The sequence below is a fragment of the Lycium ferocissimum genome, unplaced genomic scaffold (genome assembly GCF_029784015.1).
Source record: "Lycium ferocissimum isolate CSIRO_LF1 unplaced genomic scaffold, AGI_CSIRO_Lferr_CH_V1 ctg2558, whole genome shotgun sequence".
NCBI classification, from domain to species: Eukaryota; Viridiplantae; Streptophyta; class Magnoliopsida; order Solanales; family Solanaceae; genus Lycium; species Lycium ferocissimum.
The window spans coordinates 21,197-44,073 of NW_026722366.1; the positions used below are offsets into that span (position 1 = coordinate 21,197).

Sequence of the window (22,877 nt, forward strand, 5' to 3'; positions counted from 1 at the left end):
AATTCCTCGTGAAGAGGGACCTCTGTTGGTGCACCATACATTTTAAAAAACGAATTTCTCTGCTATTACTCTCCTCTACAAGGTGTCAGCTATTACTCTTCATTTGCCAAGGTTAATCCCTTTGTTTTGTTTATTACCTTGCCATAAGTCTTCTTCTTAGCTTGTCTGTTTTCTTCTCCACTTTGGATGGCATGAGTGAAACATGATATATGTGGGAATTCAATCCAATATGCTGTTAATAAATATTAATCTCCCCTCAAAAGAAAGGTATTGTTTCTTCCATTTAGCCAATCCTTTTCACATCTATCCATCACTCCTTGCCAAATAAATTCAGATTTTGCTTCCCCCCCCCCCCCCGAGGCAATCCCAGGTAAGTGGCAGGAAGAAACTCTGTTTGGCACCCTAAAACTGCACATTCTGCAATCTTGAATTGTGTCCCCTGGAATTATTCGGCTCTTGTTCAGTTGACATTGTTAGAATAGGAATAGGAATAGAATTTGTATATAGTATCCTACATGGAAAAGGATTAGGATGTAGTGTCTATAAACAGGGCTCAATGTAATAATGTAGATACACAATTCAATAATAATATTTTCTCACATGGTATCAGAGCTTTCGTGAGAGATCTATCGCTGTGCAAAATACCAGCAACTCCGGGAACAAGAATACAAAAAAAAAAAAAAAGAAGAAGAAAAAGAGGTCCGCGGCAAACAGTATTTTTACGATGTGAACAGTACTTGCTGGCGTAAACAGTAATTCCTGATTGAACAGTCCCCGGATTCTGGCTGCAACTTTGATTTTTTACCAGATTCCGATCGTCGGAACCCTAATCCGACGACCTCTGTCAGTTTTCCGGCGTGTCAGATCGCCTTTTTCCGACGTGTTTAGAGACAGATCCTTATTTTACCGTGGTCACCTGCCTAGTCCGACTCCACCCACAGGGATTTTGCCAGAAAACAGTCACCGGAACAGTATTTTCCAGCGGTTCAGTATTGTTTCTGCAGCTTTTATCACTGATTTCAGCCAGTGATCTCTCTTCAATTCAACATGTCTTTCGGGTTTAATATTTCTAATTCCAAAAATTTGAGAATTGGAAATTCAAGTCCTATGATTGCTTCAGAACCCTTAATAAGGAGATTAGAAAACCGAACATCATAGTCCATGAAGAACCGACGAAGAAGAGTTCGTTTTGGAAGATTTCGACCTAAGCGTAGTTACTGTAATAGGTTTGGACACACTCGTGAAGTATGCTATTCTCTACATGATCGACCACCCGAGAATGCTCATGTTGCTCAGATTGCCACCACAGGTAATCAACGGGTTTGTTTATTCGAAGAAGAATATAATGAGTACATATCGAGCAAGTAAGCAAACATCTCCACAAGTAGCCTCTGTCGCACATTCTAATACCGTTGGATCATGGGTTGTAGACTCCGACGCTTCTTATCATATTTCTGGTAATAAATCGCTTTTGTCAGATATTGATTATTCACCGTCTCTTCTCGCTATTACTTTAGCCAATGGGATCCAAACAAAACCAAAAGGGTTTGGACAAGCTAATCCCCTATCTTCTGTCACTCTAAACTCTGTTCTTTATGTCCCTGGTTGTCCTTCTAATCTTGCATTTGTCAGTCGTTTGACACGTGCCCTAAATTGTGCCATAATTTTTCTTGATGATTCTTTTGTTATGCAGAGCCGCAGTACAGGACAATTGATTGTTGCAGGATATGAATCACAAGGCCTCTACTATCTAACACTTACCTCTCCTAATTCCTCCACAAAGATGTCTCCGTTACGTATCCTCCGGACTTGATCCATAAACGATTGGGACATCCGAGTCTGTTCAAGCTACAAAAGATGGTGCCTAGTTTGTCTAGTCTGTCCAAATTAGATTGTGAGTCGTGTCAACTTGGGAAACACATTTGCACTACCTTTCCACGTAGTACTGAGAGTCGTCTATTTTTGCGATAGTTCATTATGATATTTGGGGTCCTAGTAGAGTCAGTTCACCTTTAAGATTTCGTTATTTTGTTAGTTTCATTGACGATTTTTCCGGATATGTACTTGGTTATTCTTAATGAAAGATCGTTTTGAGTTATTCTCTATATTCAAGAGTTTTTGTCTTTGAAATACAAAATCAATTTGGTGCTTCTATTCGTACTTTTCGTAGTGATAATGACTTAGAATACAAATCCTCCTAGTTTTAGCAGTTTATGACTCACCGAGGAATTATTCATCAAACATCTTGTTCCTACACCCCTCAACAGAATGGGGTAGTAGAAAGGAAGAATAGACCCTCATTGAGACTGCTCGCACTCTTCTCATTGAATCCCATGTTCCGCTGCGTTTTTGGGGCGATGCGGTCCTTACGTCTTGCCATTTAATTAATCGATGCCCTCATCTTCTATTCAGAATCAGATTCCATATTCCATAGTATATCCTCAGTCATCTCTATATTCTCTTCCTCGTGTTTTTGGGAGCACATGTTTTGTGTATAACCTAGCTCCGGGGACAGATAAATTAGCTCTTCGCTCTCTTAACTGTGTCTTTCTTGGTTATTCTCGAGTTCAAAAGGGGTATCATTGCTTCTCACTTGATCTCCGTCGATATCTTATGTCTGCCGATGTCACATTTTTTGAGTCTCAACCTTACTTTAGGTCTCCTCTCGATCATCCCGATATCTCTCGAGGTCTTACCTATACCTCGGGTTTTACCTACACCGACCTTTGAGGAATCTACAGTTACTTCTACATCTCCAGTCACAGTGCCACCACTTCTGACTTATCATCGTCGACCGCGTCCAGCATCAGACCCAACATCAGGTCCAGATGATTCATGTCATGTATCGGACCCGGCACCTACTGCGGACTTGTCTCCTCCTGATCAGCCGATTGCACTTCGGAAAGGTGACGTTCCACTCATAATACTAACCCACATTATACCCTTTTAAGTTATCATCGTCTATCATCATCCCATTATGCCTTTGTATCATCATTGTCCTCTGTCCCCATTCCTAAGTCTACAGGTGAAGCCCTTTCTCATCCCGAATGGCGACAGGCTATGATTGACGAGATGTCTGCTTTACACACGAGTGGTACTTGGGAGCTTGTTCCTCTTCCTTCAGGTAAATCTACTGTTGGTTGTCGTTGGGTTTATGCAGTCAAAGTTGGTCCGGACGGCCAAGTTGATCCGCTTAAGGCTCGCCTTATTATGAAGGGTTATACACAGATATTTGGGCTTGATTACAGTGATACTTTCTCCCCCGTGGCTAAAATAGCATCTGTCCGTCTTTTTCTATCCATGGCTACTGTCAGCTATTGGTCTCTTTATCAGTTGGACATTAAGAATGCTTTTCTCCATAGTGATCTTGAGGAGGAAGTTTATATAGAGCAACCATCTGGTTTAGTTGCTTAGGGGGAGTCTAATTTGGTGTGTCAATTGCGTCGGTCACTTTATGGTCTGAAATAGTCTCCTCGAGCCTGGTTTGGTAAATGCAGCACAGTAATTCAGGAGTTTGGCATGGCTCGCAGTGAAGCAAATCATTTTGTGTTTTATCGACATTCTGCTCTAGATTTGAGTATTTATTTGGTGGTTTATGTTGACGATATCGTTATAACTGGTAATGATCAAGATGGTATCACTAATTTAAAGAAACATCTCTTTCAGCATTTCCAGACTAAAGATCTTGGCAGACTGAAGTATTTTCGAGGTATTGAGGTTGCCCAATTCACATCATGTATTGTTATTTCGCAATGCAAGTATGCCTTAGACATTCTTGAGGAGACAGGAATGATGGGATGTAGACCCATTGACACTCCTATGGATCCGAATGCTAAACTCCTGCCAGGACAGGGGGAGCCATTCAGTGATCCTGGAAGACATAGGTGGCTGGTTGGTAAGTTGAATTATCTCATAGTAACTAGACCTGACATTTCGTTTCCTGTGAGTGTTATAAGTCAGTTTATGGATTCTCCATGAGATAGTCATTGGGATGCAGTTGTCCGCATTCTGTGATATATTAAGTCAGCTCCAGGTAAAGGACTGCTTTTCGAAGATCGAGGCCATGAGCAGATCATTGGATATACGGATGCTGATTAAGCAGGATCACTCTCTGATAGACGTTCTATATCCAGATATTATGTGTTAATAGGAAGTAATTTGGTGTCCTAAAAGAGTAAGAAACAGAGTGTTGTTGCTCGATCTAGTCTTTGAATCAAAATATCGAGCAATGGTTGTAGCAACTTGTGAGCTAGTTTGGATTAAGCAGTTGCTCAGAGAACTAAAATTTGGAGAAATCAGTCAAATGGAACTTGTTTGTGATAACAAAGCGGCCTTTATATTGCATCAAATCCGGTATTTCATGAGAGGACTAAGCACATTGAGGTTGACTATCACTTTGTCAGGGAAAAGATACTCTCCGGAAATTTTGTTACAAAATTTGTGAAGTCGAGTGATCAGCTTGCGGATATTTTCACCAAGTCACTCAGTCGTCCTCGTATTAGATACACCTGTAACAAGCTCGGTACATATGACTTGTATGCACCATCTTGAGGGGGAGTGTTAGAATAGGAATAGGAATAGAATTTGTATATAGTATCCTACATGGAAAAGGATTAGGATGTAGTATCTATAAATAGGGCTCAATGTAATAATGTAGATACACAATTCAATAATAATATTTTCTCCCGTATTTTCTCACAGACATGAAGTCCTAAAACTCCTTCAAACACACATAGAATCAGCCTCAAATATGCTAATTCATCTCTAGTTCACAAAAATAAAGAAATGATTTGCATAGAGAAGATAACAACAACAACATACCTAGTGTAATCCACAAGTGGGGTCTAGGTAAGTTAGGGTGTACACAGACCTTACCCGTACCTTTTGCAGGTAGAGAGGTTGTTCCGATAGACCCTCGGCTCAAGAAAAGCATAAACACAACATTATGGAACCATAAGCATTAACAACATCAACATAGTATGAAAATCGAAGCATAAGAGACAACAAGTAATAATAGCCTAAGTTGCTCGGACTCGTGCCGGGTATCCGACACGGGTACGGATCTGAGTGTCGGATTCGGAAAAATCTAAATTTTAAGATTCGGGGGTGCGGATCCAGGTATGCATACAGGTGCGGGGATTCGGCTAAGAAAAATCAAAATTATAAAAATAGAGCTATAAAGAACACGACCCCTTGAATTCTTGGTTTCTCTCTATTTGGCCTGAAACATGAAGTGACGAATATGAAACAAAAGGACTATAATATTGAAGGTATGCCACTTCCCAAATATGTTTTATCTTTCATTTTGAGAAATCAAAATCTCAATTTTCCTCCCAAATTTGTCCATGGACTCCAGTCCAAGTATCTGAAGTTGGTTGACGTATCTGAGACGTATCCCGCACCCGCTCCGGTCTCGTGTCGAGACGGGTGCGGCATAAAAAACGAAGAGTCCACGCAACTTAAGTAATAGCAAACTAAGAATGAGAAATACGAAAATAGTAAAATAATAAAAATACTGAAAATAAGATTAATACTGCTGGTAAGGAAAAGCAAAACGCGAAACTACCTGTTACTATCCTTGTACCCTAATCCTCAACCTCTACACCCTCCTATCAAGGGTCATTTCCTCGGTAGACTTGCCATGTCTTGCTTGATCATCTCGTCTCAAAACTTCTTCGGCCCACCACTATCTCTCCTCAGGCCCTCCTATGCCAGCCTTTTGCATCTCCTCACTGGGGCGTCTGTGCATCTCCTCTTGACATGCCCAAAATTATCTCGGCCTCACCTCTCGCATCTGGTCCTCCACGGAGGCCACTCCCACCTTGTCCCGAATATATTCATTTCTGACCATATATTTCCTAGTAAGCCCACAAATCCATCTCACACATACTCATTTCTGCAACTTTCATCTTCTGGACATGAGAGTTCTTCACTGGCAAACACTCTACCCCATACAACAAAGTTGCTCAAACCACTACTCTGCAGAACTTCACTCTACCCCATACAACAAAGTCGCTCAAACCACTACTCTGTGGAACTTAAATTTAAGTATTGGTGGCACCTTCTTATCATTTCAACCACCCCGCTCCAATGCGATGTGTCACATCCTCGTCAATCTCCCCATTACCTTGGATAATAGCCCCAAGTTACTTGAAACTCCCTCTCTTGGATATGACTTCAGGATCCAACCTCACTTCCACGTCAGCTTCACGAGTCACAGCCATCTGCTTAGAGAAGGTGTTAAATAGAAAGGCCATTATCCTGCATTTTACTCTAAAACTATGTTGCTCGGATTCTCCAAAAATGATGATGCACCCGTGTCGGATCCTCCAAAAATTCAGTATTTTTGGAGGATCCGACACGCACCCATGTCCATTTTTGAAGAATCCGAGTAACATAGCTCTAAAACCACTGATCCAGCTTGCAGAAATCCAAAAACTACAAAATTAATCATACTACCAAGTCTTTCCGTGACCAACAAGAACAAGAAATGAGAAATGGGATCTCCTTGTCTGAGACCTCATTGGAAAGCAAAGAAACCCTGTGGGGATCCATTTATTAGTACACAAAGAACCTGACAGTGCTGATACAATTCCAAATCCAATTGAACCACTTCCTGCCAAAGCCTAAACCTACAAGGACCTTCAGCAAGAATTTCCAAATCACATGATCATATGGCTTCTCAAAAGTTTGCACATTATGCATGGTAGCTTCTTCTCAGCCTATTGTCGAGGAATTCGTTAGCGATTAGAGCTACATCCATGATTTGCCTCCCTTTCAAGAATGTCAAAGCCTAAACCTATAAGGACCTTCAGCAAGAATTTCCAAATCACATGATCATATGCCTTCTCAAAAGTTTGCACATTATGCATGGTAGCTTCTTCTCAGCCTATTGTCGAGGCATTCGTTAGCGATTAGAGCTCCTCCTTTTCAAGAATGTCATTTGATTACTTGACACTAATTTAGGCATCACCATCCTTTATGTCTCAGTGAAAATTTTAGTGACAATCTTGTAGAAACTACCAATTAGACCAATAGGTCTAAAGTCTTTCAATTCTCTATTCCATCAATTTACTCCCCTTAAGAAAATCTTTTCGCACCCAAGTTGTAAATTCAACCTTTGTTGATTGAGACTGAGGTTTTTGATCCTGACCTTCATGATACCATTCAAGGTGAAGAACTTGTCCAGCGGTACTGATAGGAGAAGTTGCACTGAGGTTGAATTCAGTAAATGTTCAGCTGCCGAGTGTTTTGCATGGTGTGACCTTTATATGACATCTACCTGATGCGAAACAGTACAGTGAGGAAGAGGAAGAAGTTCCATCGAGGATCTGTTCCTGTTCTGAGCAACAGTTTCCCTAGTAATAACAACTTTTATGCCCCACGTGCCTTTAACATGGGATTTAGATTCTGACCCAAGAATTTTCGCTTCGCTCCACATGTCCTGTTAGACCAATTTGTGTAATCCCTTTAGCCATAGGGTTTTCCCCATTCCCCAAGTTCTCCTCCAACTGCAAGTTATCAGTCTGTCCAACCGAAGGACCCCCATTACCCGACGGGTCTTTCATCTTTTCTAGAGGACCTAACTAACCACCTGAGAGTCACATCGTCGCCGACGCTGCCATTCCTTCCGGCTATTTCTGTAAACTATTGTTGTTCTTTGATTCTTTCCACCCATATAGGAATCTTGAAGAACAATTCCTCTGATTCTACTTCTATCGATGATGGAATAAAATCCAATGGCCCTTCGACTCTCAATCTAGTCAACCCGGAGATGGTTTCTCAAAGGTGTTTCTTCCTCAGTTTCTAACCACCACCATACTTCTCCCCAATCTCTTTAAACATCTTATCAGACCACAGATTTAGAGGCGTCCCTAGTAATCTGATCCATACCCATTCCGGTTCAAACTTTTCTGAAAACAGCCTGTGTCCAATAACCACCATTGAAGGTTCAGTTCCAATTTTTTCGAGCACCATTTACCCATTTTGACTCTTTGTGCTTCCTCTTTTGATGGGAATTTCAATAGGAACTTGAACTCATTCATTTCAAATACATTGACCCCTCCAGATACTTCCCAAATATTCTGTACCCATCTTCTTACATTTGAGCATGTTGGGATCTCATTGTGAGATCTACAAAGTTCCCTACTGTAAAGAAATGAATCTTGGGCCTAACACAACCCCAAAAGCTAGCTCAAGAGGTGAGGATTGCCCAAGCCATATAAAGAGACCACCCGTTCCCACCATGGTGAACGAGAATTGAGATGGGCCTAGCTCCGATACCATGTGAAAGAAATGGACTTTGGGCCTAACTCAACCCAACAACTAGCTCAAGAGGTGAGGATTGCCTAGCCACATAAGGAGACCACTCATGCTATTTACTACCGATGTGACTCTTGACACCCCCCTCACGTCCAGGGCTGGACATCCGGAGCAAGGGCAATTTTACTTGGGGCCCAACGTCGGGAAATGAGAATTAGGATGAGCCTGGCTCTTATACCATGTGAAAGAAATGAACTTTGGGCCTAACGACCTCAGAAGTTAGCTCAAGAGGTGAGGATTGCCCAAGCCATATAAAGAAACCACTCATCCTTTTTACTACCAATGTGGGACTCTTTACACCTACCAAACAATATTGAAGAGATTCCGACCTCCGTCTAGTAGTGTTGGAGTCACATATAATTTATTGAGTGCTTTTGACCCCAGGTCTTCTTCCGACCACCCCTTTGGTTTGGCTGCCTCTGAATAACTCCCTGGTTGGTTACCCTGTAGTAGTCTGGCCTTTTCTGTGAAACACTGAATCTTTTTGCAACATCAACCCAGGCCACTTTGTGTGAGAGATTTGGGATGATAATACTACTCCGAACTCCTTGTTTCACAATAATGATTATGAATCTGCATGGATATCAAAATTCTGTACCACCGAATATTCATACATCTGATCAGACTCATTCCACCTTTGTGACGATATATACAACCCCTCCCTTATAAGGGGGAGGAAGAAAGAGAACGAAAAATGGAAAACTATTAAACAGGGATCTAGAACTTTGATAGTCTTAATAGGTCTACAAGTTCGACTAGTAAACAGGGAGCTAGAACTTTTAGGATACCTCACTTACATTTCCAATGGCGATAAGGTCTTTTCCCCTTTCTGTATTATGTCCAAGGACAATGGTGTGAGTAGCCAGGGAGCATGTTGCCCATTAATCTTTCCTCATTTGTTCTGTGCTTCTTGATATATGCAGGACATTGCTGTTGTGCCTCTTTTAGTCATTCTACCAGTGCTGGAGACTCAGGTACGTGGAGCTTGGAAACTTCGGATATCTATAATTTTCTTTGATGCAGTTAGTCGGCAAATATTATGCTTAAAAATTATCTGTAAGCATCATTATGTTAACTACTTAGATAAGTATTTCCCTTTCAAAAAAAAAAAGAAAAAGGTATTTCCCTTTAAGTATGAGAGGTAAAATTATCATCATGAATGATATGTTAAATTGCAAGAGTTATCAATGAATCTCTATTAGGAAAATTAGTCCCAACTTACTCAAAATGTCCTTGTGTGGGGTACATAAGGTAACTTTCCTTATATTTTACACAGATGTGGGATCAAGCTAATGGACATGCCATTTCTTGTTCCTATCGTTGCTGCTGAATGTGTCTGTGACTGTTATGAGTATTTTTTTTTAATCTTCAAATCTCTGCAGAATCTGATAGAAGAAAGTATTTTGCCAATGCTTGTAAAAGAAAGTCTGAAGGCTTTAGGTGGACTGGGGTTGCTTTCTCTTGGAGGGAAGTACATATGGAGGCGAGTTTTTGAGGTGCTCATCCTTGTTTCTTGGCCAAGAATAACATGTAAACCAGGGGAGAATATAGGAACAGTGAATAAATACTCTTGTATTTTTACAGCTGAAACAATAGATCGTGTTTGTCGGTAATAGGTTGTTGCAGAAACGAGAAGTTCGGAAGCTTTTGTTGCACTGTGCCTTTTGACTGTTGCAGGAACATCACTATTAACGCAGAAGTTGGGCTTTAGTGACACGGTCAGATATACCTCTCAAACAAGTAATACCAATTGACCCAGATAGCAGTTGAGTTCATCATTTGATATTTATCCCATGGTGCAGCTTGGAGCCTTTTTAGCTGGGGCTCTGCTAGCAGAAACAAATTTCCGTACCCAGATTGAAGCGGATATAAGGCCATTTAGAGGATTACTTCTTGGTTTATTTTTTGTGACTACCGGAACTTCTATTGATATGCAGGTATTTTCTCATAAGTGTGACCTTTATTATGTAGTGTAGTATCCACTCTTTGTGGCTCTTTAATTCTTTATTCTAATTTCACATAATTCTTAACCTCATGCCAGCTTCTTTTCCGGGAGTGGCCAAATGTGCTTTCCCTCTTGGCTGGTCTGATTGTTATCAAGACATTGATCATAACAGCCATAGGTCCCCGAGTCGGACTATCCCTTCAGGAGAGTGTGAGAATTGGATTTCTTCTTTCTCAAGGAGGAGAATTTGGATTTGTGGTCTTTTCCTTAGCGAACAGGTGAGTTTCATCTGAAGTTCTGTGAAATAGAATAATTTTCTTCTAACTGATAAAGAAAACCATTTTACTGTAGGCTAGGGGTGCTGCCACTCGAGCTGAATAAATTACTTATCATTGTTGTTGTACTGTCTATGGCACTGACTCCACTACTCAATGAAATTGGACGAAAAGCTTCTGAGTTTATTGGCGAGAAGTTTGACAATGAGGATGTAAGTCTTTTACTTGTCCTGGAATATGAGGAATGTAATGAGATTGATTTCTCCATTAGCAATATCTCTGTCTCATTGAATATTAGTCCCTCCATCCCAATTTATGTGGAACCATTTGACTAGGCACGGAGTTTAAGAAAGAAGGAAGACTTATGAAATTTGTGGTTCAAAACAAGACTTAGATATTTGTGTGGTTGTAAATCATCTCATAAAGTTAAATTGTTTCTAACTATAAAAAAAGGTGACATTCTTTTTGGTACAGACTAAAAAGGAAAGTATGCCACATAAATTGGGACAGAGGGAGTATCTCATTGCTTCATCTCTCTGAATCTTGAAATTTCACATATGAAGATTGAGTTTATTCTAGAAAAAAAAAAAAAAAAAAAGATGCTTTTGTTGTCCCTTTCTCTTGAGGTTATTGAAATAGAGCAGAGTTATTATCTAAGGTCCTCGTACTCTCTGAGTCACTGACCAACATGAATTAGAAGTTAATTGTTCTTATAACTACTTATGTTAACAAAATTCATGATCATCTCAGAGAACTGCTGAAATGGCAAACTTTGATGTGAGAGAACCAGTAGTTATCCTTGGATTTGGCCAAATGGGTCAGGTAATGCAATTGTGGATCGCTGTTCCTTAGGAAGAAGCTCTGCTTCATCTTCCTAATGTTTTGTTTTTCTCTCTCCATACAGGTCCTTGCCAATTTGTTATCAGCACCACTAGCTTCGAGTGACGGGGAGGAGTGGCGATACGTTGCTTTTGATCTAGATCCTTCTGTTGTAAAGGTTACTTTATTTCATAGATTAAGCTGTGTGCTATTGCAACATTGTGTGTTCTTGTCGGAAAACCAAAGGAACTGGTTAGTGATATTTTGCCCATGACACTGCAACAGGCATCTACAAAACTTGGTTTTCCTGTTCTCTATGGTGACGGTTCAAGTCCTGCAGTCTTGCAGTCTGCTGGTATATCTTCTCCAAAAGCAGTCATGGTCATGTACAGAGGAAAAGAAAGGACCACAAAAGCTGTTCAGAGACTTCGACTAGCCTTTCCAGCGGTACTTTGCCCCCTTCCCCCCGCCCTCTTGTGTATTGTGGGCTGAAAATAGAAAAGTTGAAGAAAAAATTCAATTTTACAAATTGAAGTGAGGATAATCCAGTGCAAAATGGATAAAAAAGTTTACATAGAAGAAAAGTACAAAGCTGTAACCAGTACTTGTGCATCGCTGGCGATGGATGCAGCTGACTCATCATAGTGTCAGGCTCGGGGTCTATCACCACTTTAATTCTGACCTTTAGCTATTTCTCGCTGAATATCAATTTTACAGGTACCAATATATGCAAGAGCTCAGGATGTGATGCATTTATTAGATCTGAAGAAAGTAGGAGCAACGGATGCCATTCTTGAAAGTGCGGAGGTAAAGTCATGGCAACTGCTCTTTTTTCTTTGGTTCACTTTATGTGAATTCTGATCAGGCCCTATATATCCCTGCAGACAAGTTTACAGCTTGGCTCTAAACTTCTAAAAGGGTTTGGTGTCATGTCTGATGATGTAACTTTTCTAAGTCAACTTGTTAGAGATTCTATGGAGCTGCAAGCGCAAGAGGTTGTTGATAAATCTGATGATCAAGTATCTAAAGTTATGAAACCATTGCAGGTACTAATCATTAAAGAATACAAGTACATGCTTTTATTGCAACATACAACAACAACATACCCAGGGGGTCTGAGGAGGCTGGAGTGTACGCAGACCTTACCCCTATCTTGGGAGGTAGAGAGGCTGTTTACGGTAGACCTTTGGCACAAGGACAAGCAATTTAAAGTAGTATAAAAAGTCATGGCAAAATACTATAAAAAGTTTGATAAAGATGTCTTAAAAAAAACGAGTCGTAACTACCACAAATTAATACGATAATCGAAGTACAAGAAACAACATATAGTAGCAGAAATCGAATGACAAGAAACTACAAGAAAAATACTACGACTACTAGTATGAAAGGATAAGTAGGACAATGCTCAACTACCTACTAACTTTCTACCCTAGTCCGTGTCCTCCATAACCTCCTATCTAAGGTCATTTCCTCGGTAAGCTGGATGACTAACCTTTATTTCCACATGATTGAATTAATATTAATTATGAATTTACTGGTGTTGGAACATTAAGTTTGCTTGTATGTGACATTCCTTCAAGTACTGGTGGTCTACCACTAGTTGACTTTTGGGTGAGGTGAACTAGGTTTTCATGGTCTGAATCTTGAGTTACAACAACGACAACAACATACCCAGTGTATTCCCGAGTTTGGGGAGGGTAGGATGTACGCAGACCTTACCCCTACCTTTGTGGGGGTAGTGATAAGAATCGGGTTACTTGAACAAAACAAGATTATAATGCGGAAGCGAAAATATGAAGATTAAAGACAAGAATATAAAGATAGGCGAAATTCAAGAATAAAATCCCCAAATTTCAAGATTAAGTGATAAGAACCCTAATTGGTCTTAATATTCAAAATTAGCGGATTAAGACTAATTAAGATACTAATAGAGTCAATTCAAGAACTTATATCAAAAGGTGATCTAGACCCCTATTTCGAAGAAATTAGAGACAATAATTAGTATAAGACTAATTACCTTCTTTAATTTACGAATAAGAACCAAAGATATCAAGTACGAATTAATCTTACCTCTTAAAAAGAATCGTTCTTATAAGGTTGCAAGATAAATCCAAAGTAGCCACACACAAAGGTGTAAAGTAGAGAAACTCTCAATAATAATAATATTTGTCTAATGAAAATAACAAAATCCAACCCTATATAAAGGGAAAACCTATCCCAAATAGAATGGGATTCGAATTCTACTCTTATGGAAATAATAAATAATAAAACCTAACTAGGATTAAATTAGGAAAGCATGTTAAAATAATACCAAAATTCTTCCAAAAATTAGCTAACAAAATCGAAGGAAAGTTAGACCAAATAACACCAAAAATACACACCTATTTTCTGCACATTTGGGCGTGAGAACCAGCCCTTTGTTGGGCCTAATTGCACGTGCAAAACAGTCCTTGTTGGGGCTTGTAGAGTCAACTCTTTTGGGCTCCTTTAGTCCTTCCATGTGGCAGCTCCTATCACTATCCTTTGGACCCCTATGTGCAGCTCTTTTGGGCTTCATGTGGGTCCAAATCATCCTCCTTTTGAGTTTGGACTTGGACCATAAAATATGTGTGGCATCTAGCCACGTTGTCGCCACAATTCTTGGGATTTTCTTCCACGATTATTATCTTCTTGATTTCCAATTGAAGCCCATCCATCTTTAACGGAGGTATGCCACCGTGGATGCTATCAGGTAGGGACGCCGAAATCTTGAGTTTATTGGCTAATTTGGTCCAACGATTAGATTATATTAGTTAACTACCTAAAGTACAGGGAGCGTTATGTGATAGGGGGACTCGTACGCGAGTCCGTACAAAAAGGGATATGGGAGGGGCGACTTTGTGAAATGTCGTTACAAGGGGGAAAAGGTTGGGGGTTGGTTGTCTATTCTTTGACGCAGATATTGTTACCCATTGATGTCGTCCCGCAATGCGTCTTTGACAAAAAGTGAAGGGTCTTAAAACAAAATGGAGTTACCGTTGAGCTGCTACCCAATTTTTCTCCCTGTGGACATGCTCCATCAAGGGATTAGTCAGCAATCTGTGCAAGTACCTGCAAAAGTGATGGGTGAGCTATATGATGAGACATTATGCTAGTGATGACCTAAAGATTTCAAGAAGAAGAAAAATCTTCTTTGTATTTCTTGATGATTTACATCTCATGAGAATGGGTACTTATACTATAAGTCCGACGACTAAATAAGGAAAGAAAATATCACACAATCAATTACAATCAATACAATATCAGTCTATATTATTTACTCCTATAATTATGCTAGGAAATCGATATCAATCAACACTTCTCCTCAAGTTGGTGTAAAGATGTCACACATGCCCAACTTGCAAACTAGTATATGGAAAGTCCGTTTGTTGAGTCCTTTGATAAATAAATCAGCTAGTTGCTTTTCTAATGACACATGGAACAAACTCAAAACACCACTCGTAACTTTTCTTTGATGAAGTGTCAATCAATTTCAACATGCTTTATTCGGTCATGCGGGACTAGATTATGAGCTATACTGTTGCGGCCTTGTTGTCACAATACAAGGAAACTTTTCTTTTTTCAGACAATCTCAATTCCCTCTAATAGCTTTTGTAATCACAAAAATTCACAAACACCCTGAGCCATAGCTCTAGATTTTGCCTTCACGCTTGATCTAGCAACTACAATTTTTTTTTTTTCGAAACTGGTAACTATCTAGCAACTACACTTTGCTTCATGCTTCTCCAAGTTACCAGGTTTCCTCTTACGAGTGTACAATAACCGGATGTAAATCCTCTGTCATCTAGAGATCTAGCCCAATATGCGTCTGTAGAGGCTTCTATTTGGAGGTGATCATGTTTGGAGAAAAGTAGACCTTTTCCTCGAGCAGACTTCAGATACTGCAAAATGCGAAAGACAGATTGCATATGAGGATCTCGGGGATCATGCATGAACTAATTCACCAAGCTGACTGAATAGGCTATGTCTGGTCTAGTGTGAGAGATAAAGGTGTCTTCCAACCAGCCTCTAGCACACAAAAGTTTACTATAATAGTTGCTAGAGCCTCAAAACAATGCTAAAGGTGCAGATCTGGAAAAAAGTTACTGAAGAAACCTGTAGATCTTGCCGGAACAGTGGCTGTCACGCCGGAAATATCACTTTCGGTGCTCGAGAAATAACAAAAATGGTATGGGTAGGCTCGGTAAAGGCAGGCGACCCCAGCGAAGCAAATAAATCTCAAAAGAATCGCCACAAAATTGTCTACTCGCCGGTGCGTGAATCCGATGCATCGCCGACGCCAGAGCTTCTGGAGGCCTGTGGCGGCGCGTGGAGATGAGTCTGCCAGAGAGGTTTCCTAGGTTTTGGTCGCCGGGAACAGAGAGACATTGTGGTAGTGTTATTTTTTGAAAAAACTTAACGGAAAGAGTGTTGCGGATAACCACTATGAGTGAGAAAACTCAACCTCTTTGACAATATTGAAATCCTAGTGTTGTAGAGGGAGATAACCCACCTCGAAAAGGTAGGAAGGGCTCTAATACCATGAAGGTTGAAAAAGCTTCTTTGTATTTCTTGATGAATTTACATCCCGTGAGAATGATTACTTATAGAATGAGTCCTAAGACTAAATAAGGAAAGACAATATTACAAAATCAATTACTAATCAGTTACATTTAATACAATATTGTTCTACTCCTATGATTAAGCTAAGAAATCAATCAATCAATCAACAGATTTGATAGTGACAACTCATATAGCAAGTATGACAGTTGTACTGGATGCTTTGCGTATATGGGTTGAGTTGTGAATAACCTTACCATCCGCAACCTGATGGACAGTCTTTGTGGGTTATATAGATACTCCAAAACTTGTTGAGAATATATAACATTGGCCTGAGGAGTCATTGGAATGATCGGTTACTTTCAACAGAGTTGGCACATAGAAACAATTGCTAGTCTAGTGTGCAGATCGTGTCATTTGAGATTTTATATGAATATCGGTGTCGTTCTCTAGTTGAGTAGTATGAACTCGAGAAAAAAGTAGCTAACAGATCTGGAATTAGCCCACTAGGCCTTGGATGAGGTAGAGTTGGAACAAAACTTCTTAAAGACTGCATGGTGTAGGCAAAGGTCCTTTTCGGATAAGAGGAAATCCCTGACTTAGAGTTACGGCGGGTGACTATGTGTTTAGAGGTTTCTTTTACTATTAGCGGTGTCGTAAGATCTTGGAAGAACGATACGTTAGAATCGTAGCTTATAGCCGGTATGGATTTGGCAACAGACTCTTGTCGTAGCTAAGAGACGTGCCATGCTACCAGAGACATTTTATATATCAAGTGACTATGTTTCAGAAGTATATTTATGACCCAACCCAAGTCATTCAAGCTCAGACAGTGCATATAAACGAGAATCAGACTTTTGAGAAAGTTCTGGGTGCTAACGATAGATTTATACGCTTATACTTCTGGGTGCTAATGATAATTTTATACGCTTATGATCTAAGGTTGAAATATTCTGTTAAAGTTTTACATCAGGGCTATCGATAGAAGAAAAGGTTACATGAGAGTCCTAGAAAGACACGTGTAACGAGTGTATTCAGCTGTTCAAAAGTTCCGGTATAGTTCTAGGCACGTTCGAACACGAACATTGGTTCAAGTGGGGAGGATGTGACAATCCAACCTCTTGTTTTGAGTATTTGTGGTTCAATTTATGTTTTGAGGCCTTGGATAGGTTGGTTTTATGTTTTGGGACTTGTTGATATGGTTTTAGTCAGGACCTGGGGGGTTCAGGTGGGTTTCGATACTATTAGAGCCAAGTTGAAAAATTCTGAAATTTGCAGACTTGTGCTCGGTTGCATGCGAGGCACGCTAAATCACAAAACAAAATCACCTGTACCATGGCTTGTGGGAGGCACGGCCAATGCACAAAATGGAGGAACGGTTGCATTCTCTTGAAGATCTTTTTCTCTATTTTATTTGATGGTCTCAAAGCCAACAGCACAATTAGGGTGCCAAAAAATGGAGCCAAAACTTGCTCATTTAAAGAATCAAACTGTCCCCGTCTGCTTTTTTTTTTTTTTTTTTTTTTTTTTTTTTTAAATTTTATGACCGAGGAAACGTTGTTGTTATATACCCTATGGCCTAGACCCACATAACTTTTTATGTACACAATAAGGATCAAGATACCAAGCTATCTCATTAATATGATTACAAAAAAGCTATCGTTTCGTTTAACACGAGATCTCTTCACACCTCGCAATGCTTGACCCTCTCGCTTATCGAAGTTCTGTTTAGAAACCTCGTCTTTCAAAAATTTCCCTGTGCCAAGGCTTGAGTGATGCACGACCCATAGCACAAGGTCCCTAAACGATGGGCGCGCGATGCATGCCTCACAAGACAAGCTCAAAAGTGGAAAAGAATAAATAGCTTAGTTTTGTAATCTTGTTTCATTCTTCATCATTTTGGGAGCTTAGGATCTCGATTTTGAGAAGTTTTGAGCAAGGATCTCATTTACAAGCTTGGTGCAAGTGATTTAAACATGTTTTTGAGTTTATATCATGAATTTACCTTAAGATTCATCATTTAAACATGGAATTTGATGAGTGAAATTGATATTTTTTATTTTATTTTTTATTTTATACATAAACCTTAGAATCGTCTAGATGGACTCCAGATGAAAATCTAAGAATAGATTTGGACTCGCGGGTTATAGGTAATCCGGATTTATAATTGGTTTTGCGGTTTGACTGAGTTGACTTAAGGTTGAGTTTGTGGGGGACTTTGGCTTTGATGGGGTCTTAAATTGTGGAATTGGGTTCTATAGTTTTGCATGATACCATTGAGTATTGTTTTTGAATAAATTGGGGTTGCTGGATTCCGGATGCTGTGAGCTAGTTTGAAGATTAAAACTTAGTTTGAACCGAGGTAAGTAAAGACTTTGGCCTCAATAGATAATTTTGCCAAACTAGAACAATCTATTATATACTATGTATATGGTGGTACTGTATGCATGATGTGACGGCATATATGTGGATATCGGTGTCACATATGGGTTATATGTTGTTACTTGATCTGTGCAAGATGTTATTTACCTGTGATATGATTATTTGTGCATTCCTAAAATGCTAGTATAATGGTATATGAATCCATTATATGCTAGAATATCATTATAGGATTTATGCAGGTTGATTACATGCTTGAGTTGTTTTGTCATGCACTGTACATGTACTTGATTCACATATATGAACCACATTATGATATAAAAGAAGGGCAGCCCGGTGTACAAAGCATCCCGCGTTAGCAGGGTCGGAGAAGGGCCGCACCCCAAAAGGTGTGATGTATACAGGCCTACCCTAATGCAAGCATTAGTGGCTTCTTCCACGGCTCGAACCCGTGGCCTATAGGTCACACGGAAACAACTTTATCGATGCTCCTAGGCTCCCCTTCAATCACATTATGATATGTGGGATCTATTTAGGGTGTGTGGATTCACGTTCCTGTTATTGAGATTGATAATGCCAATTTGAGATTATATTTGGGCGTGCTAGACGTGTTCCAATTATGCGTATGGAATGGATCCTCCCTCTATGAGTCACCAATGTGAATAAGATAGCATAGCGGTGTATATGCGATTATGGGGCAAGTACCGAGGAACAATATCTTGTAACACGTCCTGTCAAGTTCCACCATCAACACAAGTTACACAAGACCTGATACAATTTTGTGGAACTCGGATACACCGAATACTTCCATTGAGTCTTTGATGTTCTTACTTAACCCGTTGGTAGTTCAAACACTAAGAAACAAGGCCTATCACCTCCTTTTCACACTCCTACACCACAGAATCCCCAAGGGAGATATCTTACTATAGTAGATTTCACGTGTTGCGTACTGCAAACTACGTGCCTCGTCAGGCACAAGCTTTCTCAGGTCACCCGTGGCTGGCATACACAATCAGCTGTTTAGCCAGTAACACTTCGTCATTGTCCACCATAAGAAGAGGTAGTCCTGCCTCTAAAATATGATCTCTGATCCCATGAATGTAAGGATTCTCGTACTGGTGAACCTTAACGTGCTCATTTAAGAATGACTGTGAAGTTACACAAACTAGTGCCTTGCCAGGCATGTCTCCTTCAACATTGCCACGCCGGTTAACTAAAATTTGAACCTTAACGTCTACTAGTCGCACAACTAGTACAACAGTTATCCAAAAACTGCTTGTAAATTTCATGCTCAAAGCGTCTTCTACAACTCACACTCTAAATGCAAAAGATGCCTAATTTCTGTAAAAAGTGGAAGATTCAGTCATAAACACACAAGGGAGTTTTCTTGAAGTCAAATTTTCATTACTAAATACCAAAACAGTCTCAAAGTACGTACTACATGTCACTAAAACGCTAAGTTGCTCGGACTCTCCCAAATGGCTGCCGCACCCGTGTCGGATCCTCCAAAAATGCACTACTTTTGGAGGATCCGACACGTACCTGTCGACATTTTTGAAGAGTCCGAGTAACATAGCTAAAACGAGTCATCCACTAGCATATTGAAATTTTCCAACTGATATAAGATAGATCTTTTAATACCTTCTACATAATTCTCATTATTGTGGAACAACTGTATATTTCTTTCCATAAGCATCCAGAGAGATTTGGTGTTAATCTTTCTCAAGCTTCCCTCCTTTCATTGCTGATCCATTTTACTTGATAATTACCACAACCAGGTCACGTTTTAGGTTGGCTCTACTTGTTGCATACAAGGGCTCCGACCTGTGAAGTCAACTGTCAATTCAACAATAATACTATCACATAACCGCTATGCTCAATAAATTAAGACAAAGGGAACTTAGGGAAGTGACTAGTGAGACAGGTAGTGATATAGACATAGTTGACAAACTAAGAAGAGTCCTGAATAAAAGATAAAAGCAAAAAGTATATTCTCTATGAAACAAAGAAAGAGCATATTTTAGAATGCTCTCTCTCTTTTGTACACATTTCTAGAACCGCTTCTAAAAGTTTCTGGTTCAAATAAACATATTGGCACTCTATCACTTGCTTATCAGGAATTATAAGTTAGAGATTAGAACTCTTCAAGTTCAAATTTGAAGTGTTAAACAAAGGGAAAAGAACAAAAAGTAGATATTTTTTAAAATTAATTCTCTATTAAATAATTTTAATTTAAACTAATATGTGAAACGGGGGAAGTGTTAAGACACACAAACTGAGGAGAGCAGATGTGTTGACTGAACTTTTCACTGTAAAGGGGTTGCTAGCTTGAGCCTTTTCCCTTTTTATCTTTTTGTTCTTTCTGAAATTGCATGAGAAAGATGGCTGATCAATTGATTCCAAATATCTGCTCAGTAGGTTTAATGCTCAAAATTTGTTTTTTGCTCAATAGAGAAGGCTCTTCTAAACTTGTAGTAGTTTCTAAAGATGATAGTCTTTTAACCCCTTGGCACGTCAACCCTACTTTAACTTTAACTTTACCACCATTTCAGGGGTAAATATTTGACAGGACTTTTTATATTCTAAATCTCACATGTAATGTATATCTTTTAATTGTTTCTAAACCTATACCATATCAGTTAAGGGATGAATTAGTCAATGTCCAAAACGGGTTCTAATTTGTCTATTATCCTAAACAACTTCACTTGGTCGTGTAAAATGGGACAGAGACACAAGAGTTCGTGAAAGTAAAAGGCTTCTGCTGGCTTCACAGTTGAAGGAGTTGGGAGTTGGGACATAAGCTTATTTGTTTCCATTGATTATGCTTACAATTCCGAGCTGCTATAAGTTCTTTATTCTATTGCTGATTATTCTCAGATGCTTAAGCTGCATAAAATATGGCTATTAACGAAGTTGGATAACATTTTTATTAGGTAAGAGTTGCAGACTTTGTCCAGAATGGGACACCCACGCTGCCAGCCAGAATAAATGACACAACACAGGATTTAAGGGATAAAAGTTGCAGTTTGGCTGCAGCTGATCAGTCATCTGATGATGACGGGAGCCATCCATCTCATGCTCTAGAAAATGGAGAACAACTGTTTGAGGAGGCTGATATGGAGAATGCATTTCCAGCTAACTTGAAAAGTGATACAGACGAGATCTCTCAGCAAACTTAGGGTGCTCAGCTGGTTCTGCTACAGGTCCTGGCTTAAAACTGCCATCCTTTTCTTGATTCAAATTTTTGACGGTTGCATTATTGATGTTTGACTAAGGACGAGACACGAGCATGATAGGAAATTGGCATAAAAATTGAAGATTTCTTAGTGATCATATATTGTACAGTCGAGTTTATGGGACTGGGCGTTAGCTAGATTTTATTCACCTATCCAAAAAAGAAGATAAATTCAGTTAGATTTTTATAGTCGCATCTGAAAACAAGAAAAGTCATCGGTTTATTCAAAGAATAAAAGATGAAGATTAATTTTTGTCAAATTCTTCTTCAAACAGTGATGTAACTTGAGGTCTCTGTTTTTGCCCCAATTTGAGGTCTCTTTTAATCGGTTCCAAGTTTGGCTACTCTAGCCCCATCCCCCTTCTCGTCTTCTTGACCTGGACACCCATGCTCTACCTGTTATCTTCAAATCTCAGTGAGAGGTAAATTCCTTTTTGAGGAGAATCTTGCTAACATCAGGAAGAGAAAATTATCCTAGAAACATAATCACCATCCTTAAGAGTATTACTTTAAAGGCCAGAAGACTGCCCAGCAGCCACAGTGGAGTCATGCAGTTATTTGAAATACCTAGTGTAAAGTTTTGGTTTCGTGACAAACACTGATTATTCAATCTTGATAATCTTCACCAGCATCAACTTCACAAATCTCACCTGCCTGTCTTTATTTGTCCATTTCCCCACCTATAATCTCAAGTTCAGCTTCTAAAACCTTCATCACTTCCATTCCTCTGCTCACAGTCTGCTAAGAAACTCTCATTTTTAAACGGTATCTTTTTATCTGTTTGTTCTAAATATTACTCTGGCTCAATTTAAATTCCGATTTTATACCTAATAACTTGGTTATTTTGCTGAAATCTTTTAGGTTATTCAGTATTGTGTATTGGTTTATACTTGTATGCAGAATAAAAATTTAGAAAAATTACCGAACTTTTGGCACATAGAGGCGGCCTTCAACTCTTCAAAGGCTCTTTCCACTCCCAAGGACGGTTCTTCTTCGGTTGCAGCAATGGCGGACTACCCCTTTCTAAACCGGTGATAGTAGTTCAAGAGCCCCAGAAATGACGTCAACTCCGTCACGGAAGTAGGTACCTCACACTCCCTTATGGAAGACACCTTGGCCTCGTCCATCTTGATTTGGCTTATGACATGCCCCAAGAAATCTACCTCCTCCTTGATGAATGGGCACTTCTCTTTCTTGGTGTAAAATTGAGTAGTTGGAAGATATTACGTAGATGCTCCATCTGCTCCTCCGCGGTATTACTATAAATGACTATGTCATCCAAGATTGCGCATTAGGTCATAATCGTAAATAGAAAATAAAAAAT

The 22,877-nt window shown here is 39.6% G+C and overlaps 1 protein-coding gene across 3 annotated transcripts in view; it reads left to right on the top strand.

The window, feature by feature from the left end:
* The window catches only part of LOC132043504 (K(+) efflux antiporter 3, chloroplastic), a 41,291-nt gene extending 19,478 nt beyond the window's left edge, over positions 1 to 21,813 (top strand). For 2 of the 3 annotated variants that reach the window (XM_059433983.1, XM_059433982.1), the window contains 12 exons: positions 9,246 to 9,296; positions 9,705 to 9,818; positions 9,939 to 10,040; positions 10,125 to 10,259; positions 10,364 to 10,545; positions 10,619 to 10,754; positions 11,293 to 11,364; positions 11,447 to 11,539; positions 11,647 to 11,808; positions 12,079 to 12,168; positions 12,246 to 12,407; positions 21,252 to 21,813. In XM_059433983.1, coding sequence (XP_059289966.1) covers positions 9,246 to 9,296; positions 9,705 to 9,818; positions 9,939 to 10,040; positions 10,125 to 10,259; positions 10,364 to 10,545; positions 10,619 to 10,754; positions 11,293 to 11,364; positions 11,447 to 11,539; positions 11,647 to 11,808; positions 12,079 to 12,168; positions 12,246 to 12,407; positions 21,252 to 21,497 — 1,545 coding nt within the window. In that variant the 3' untranslated portion in view covers positions 21,498 to 21,813. The remainder of the gene's footprint in view (positions 1 to 9,245; positions 9,297 to 9,704; positions 9,819 to 9,938; positions 10,041 to 10,124; positions 10,260 to 10,363; positions 10,546 to 10,618; positions 10,755 to 11,292; positions 11,365 to 11,446; positions 11,540 to 11,646; positions 11,809 to 12,078; positions 12,169 to 12,245; positions 12,408 to 21,251) is intronic. The other variant, XM_059433984.1, reaches the window with a different exon arrangement.
* The last annotated feature ends 1,064 nt before the right edge of the window (positions 21,814 to 22,877 follow it).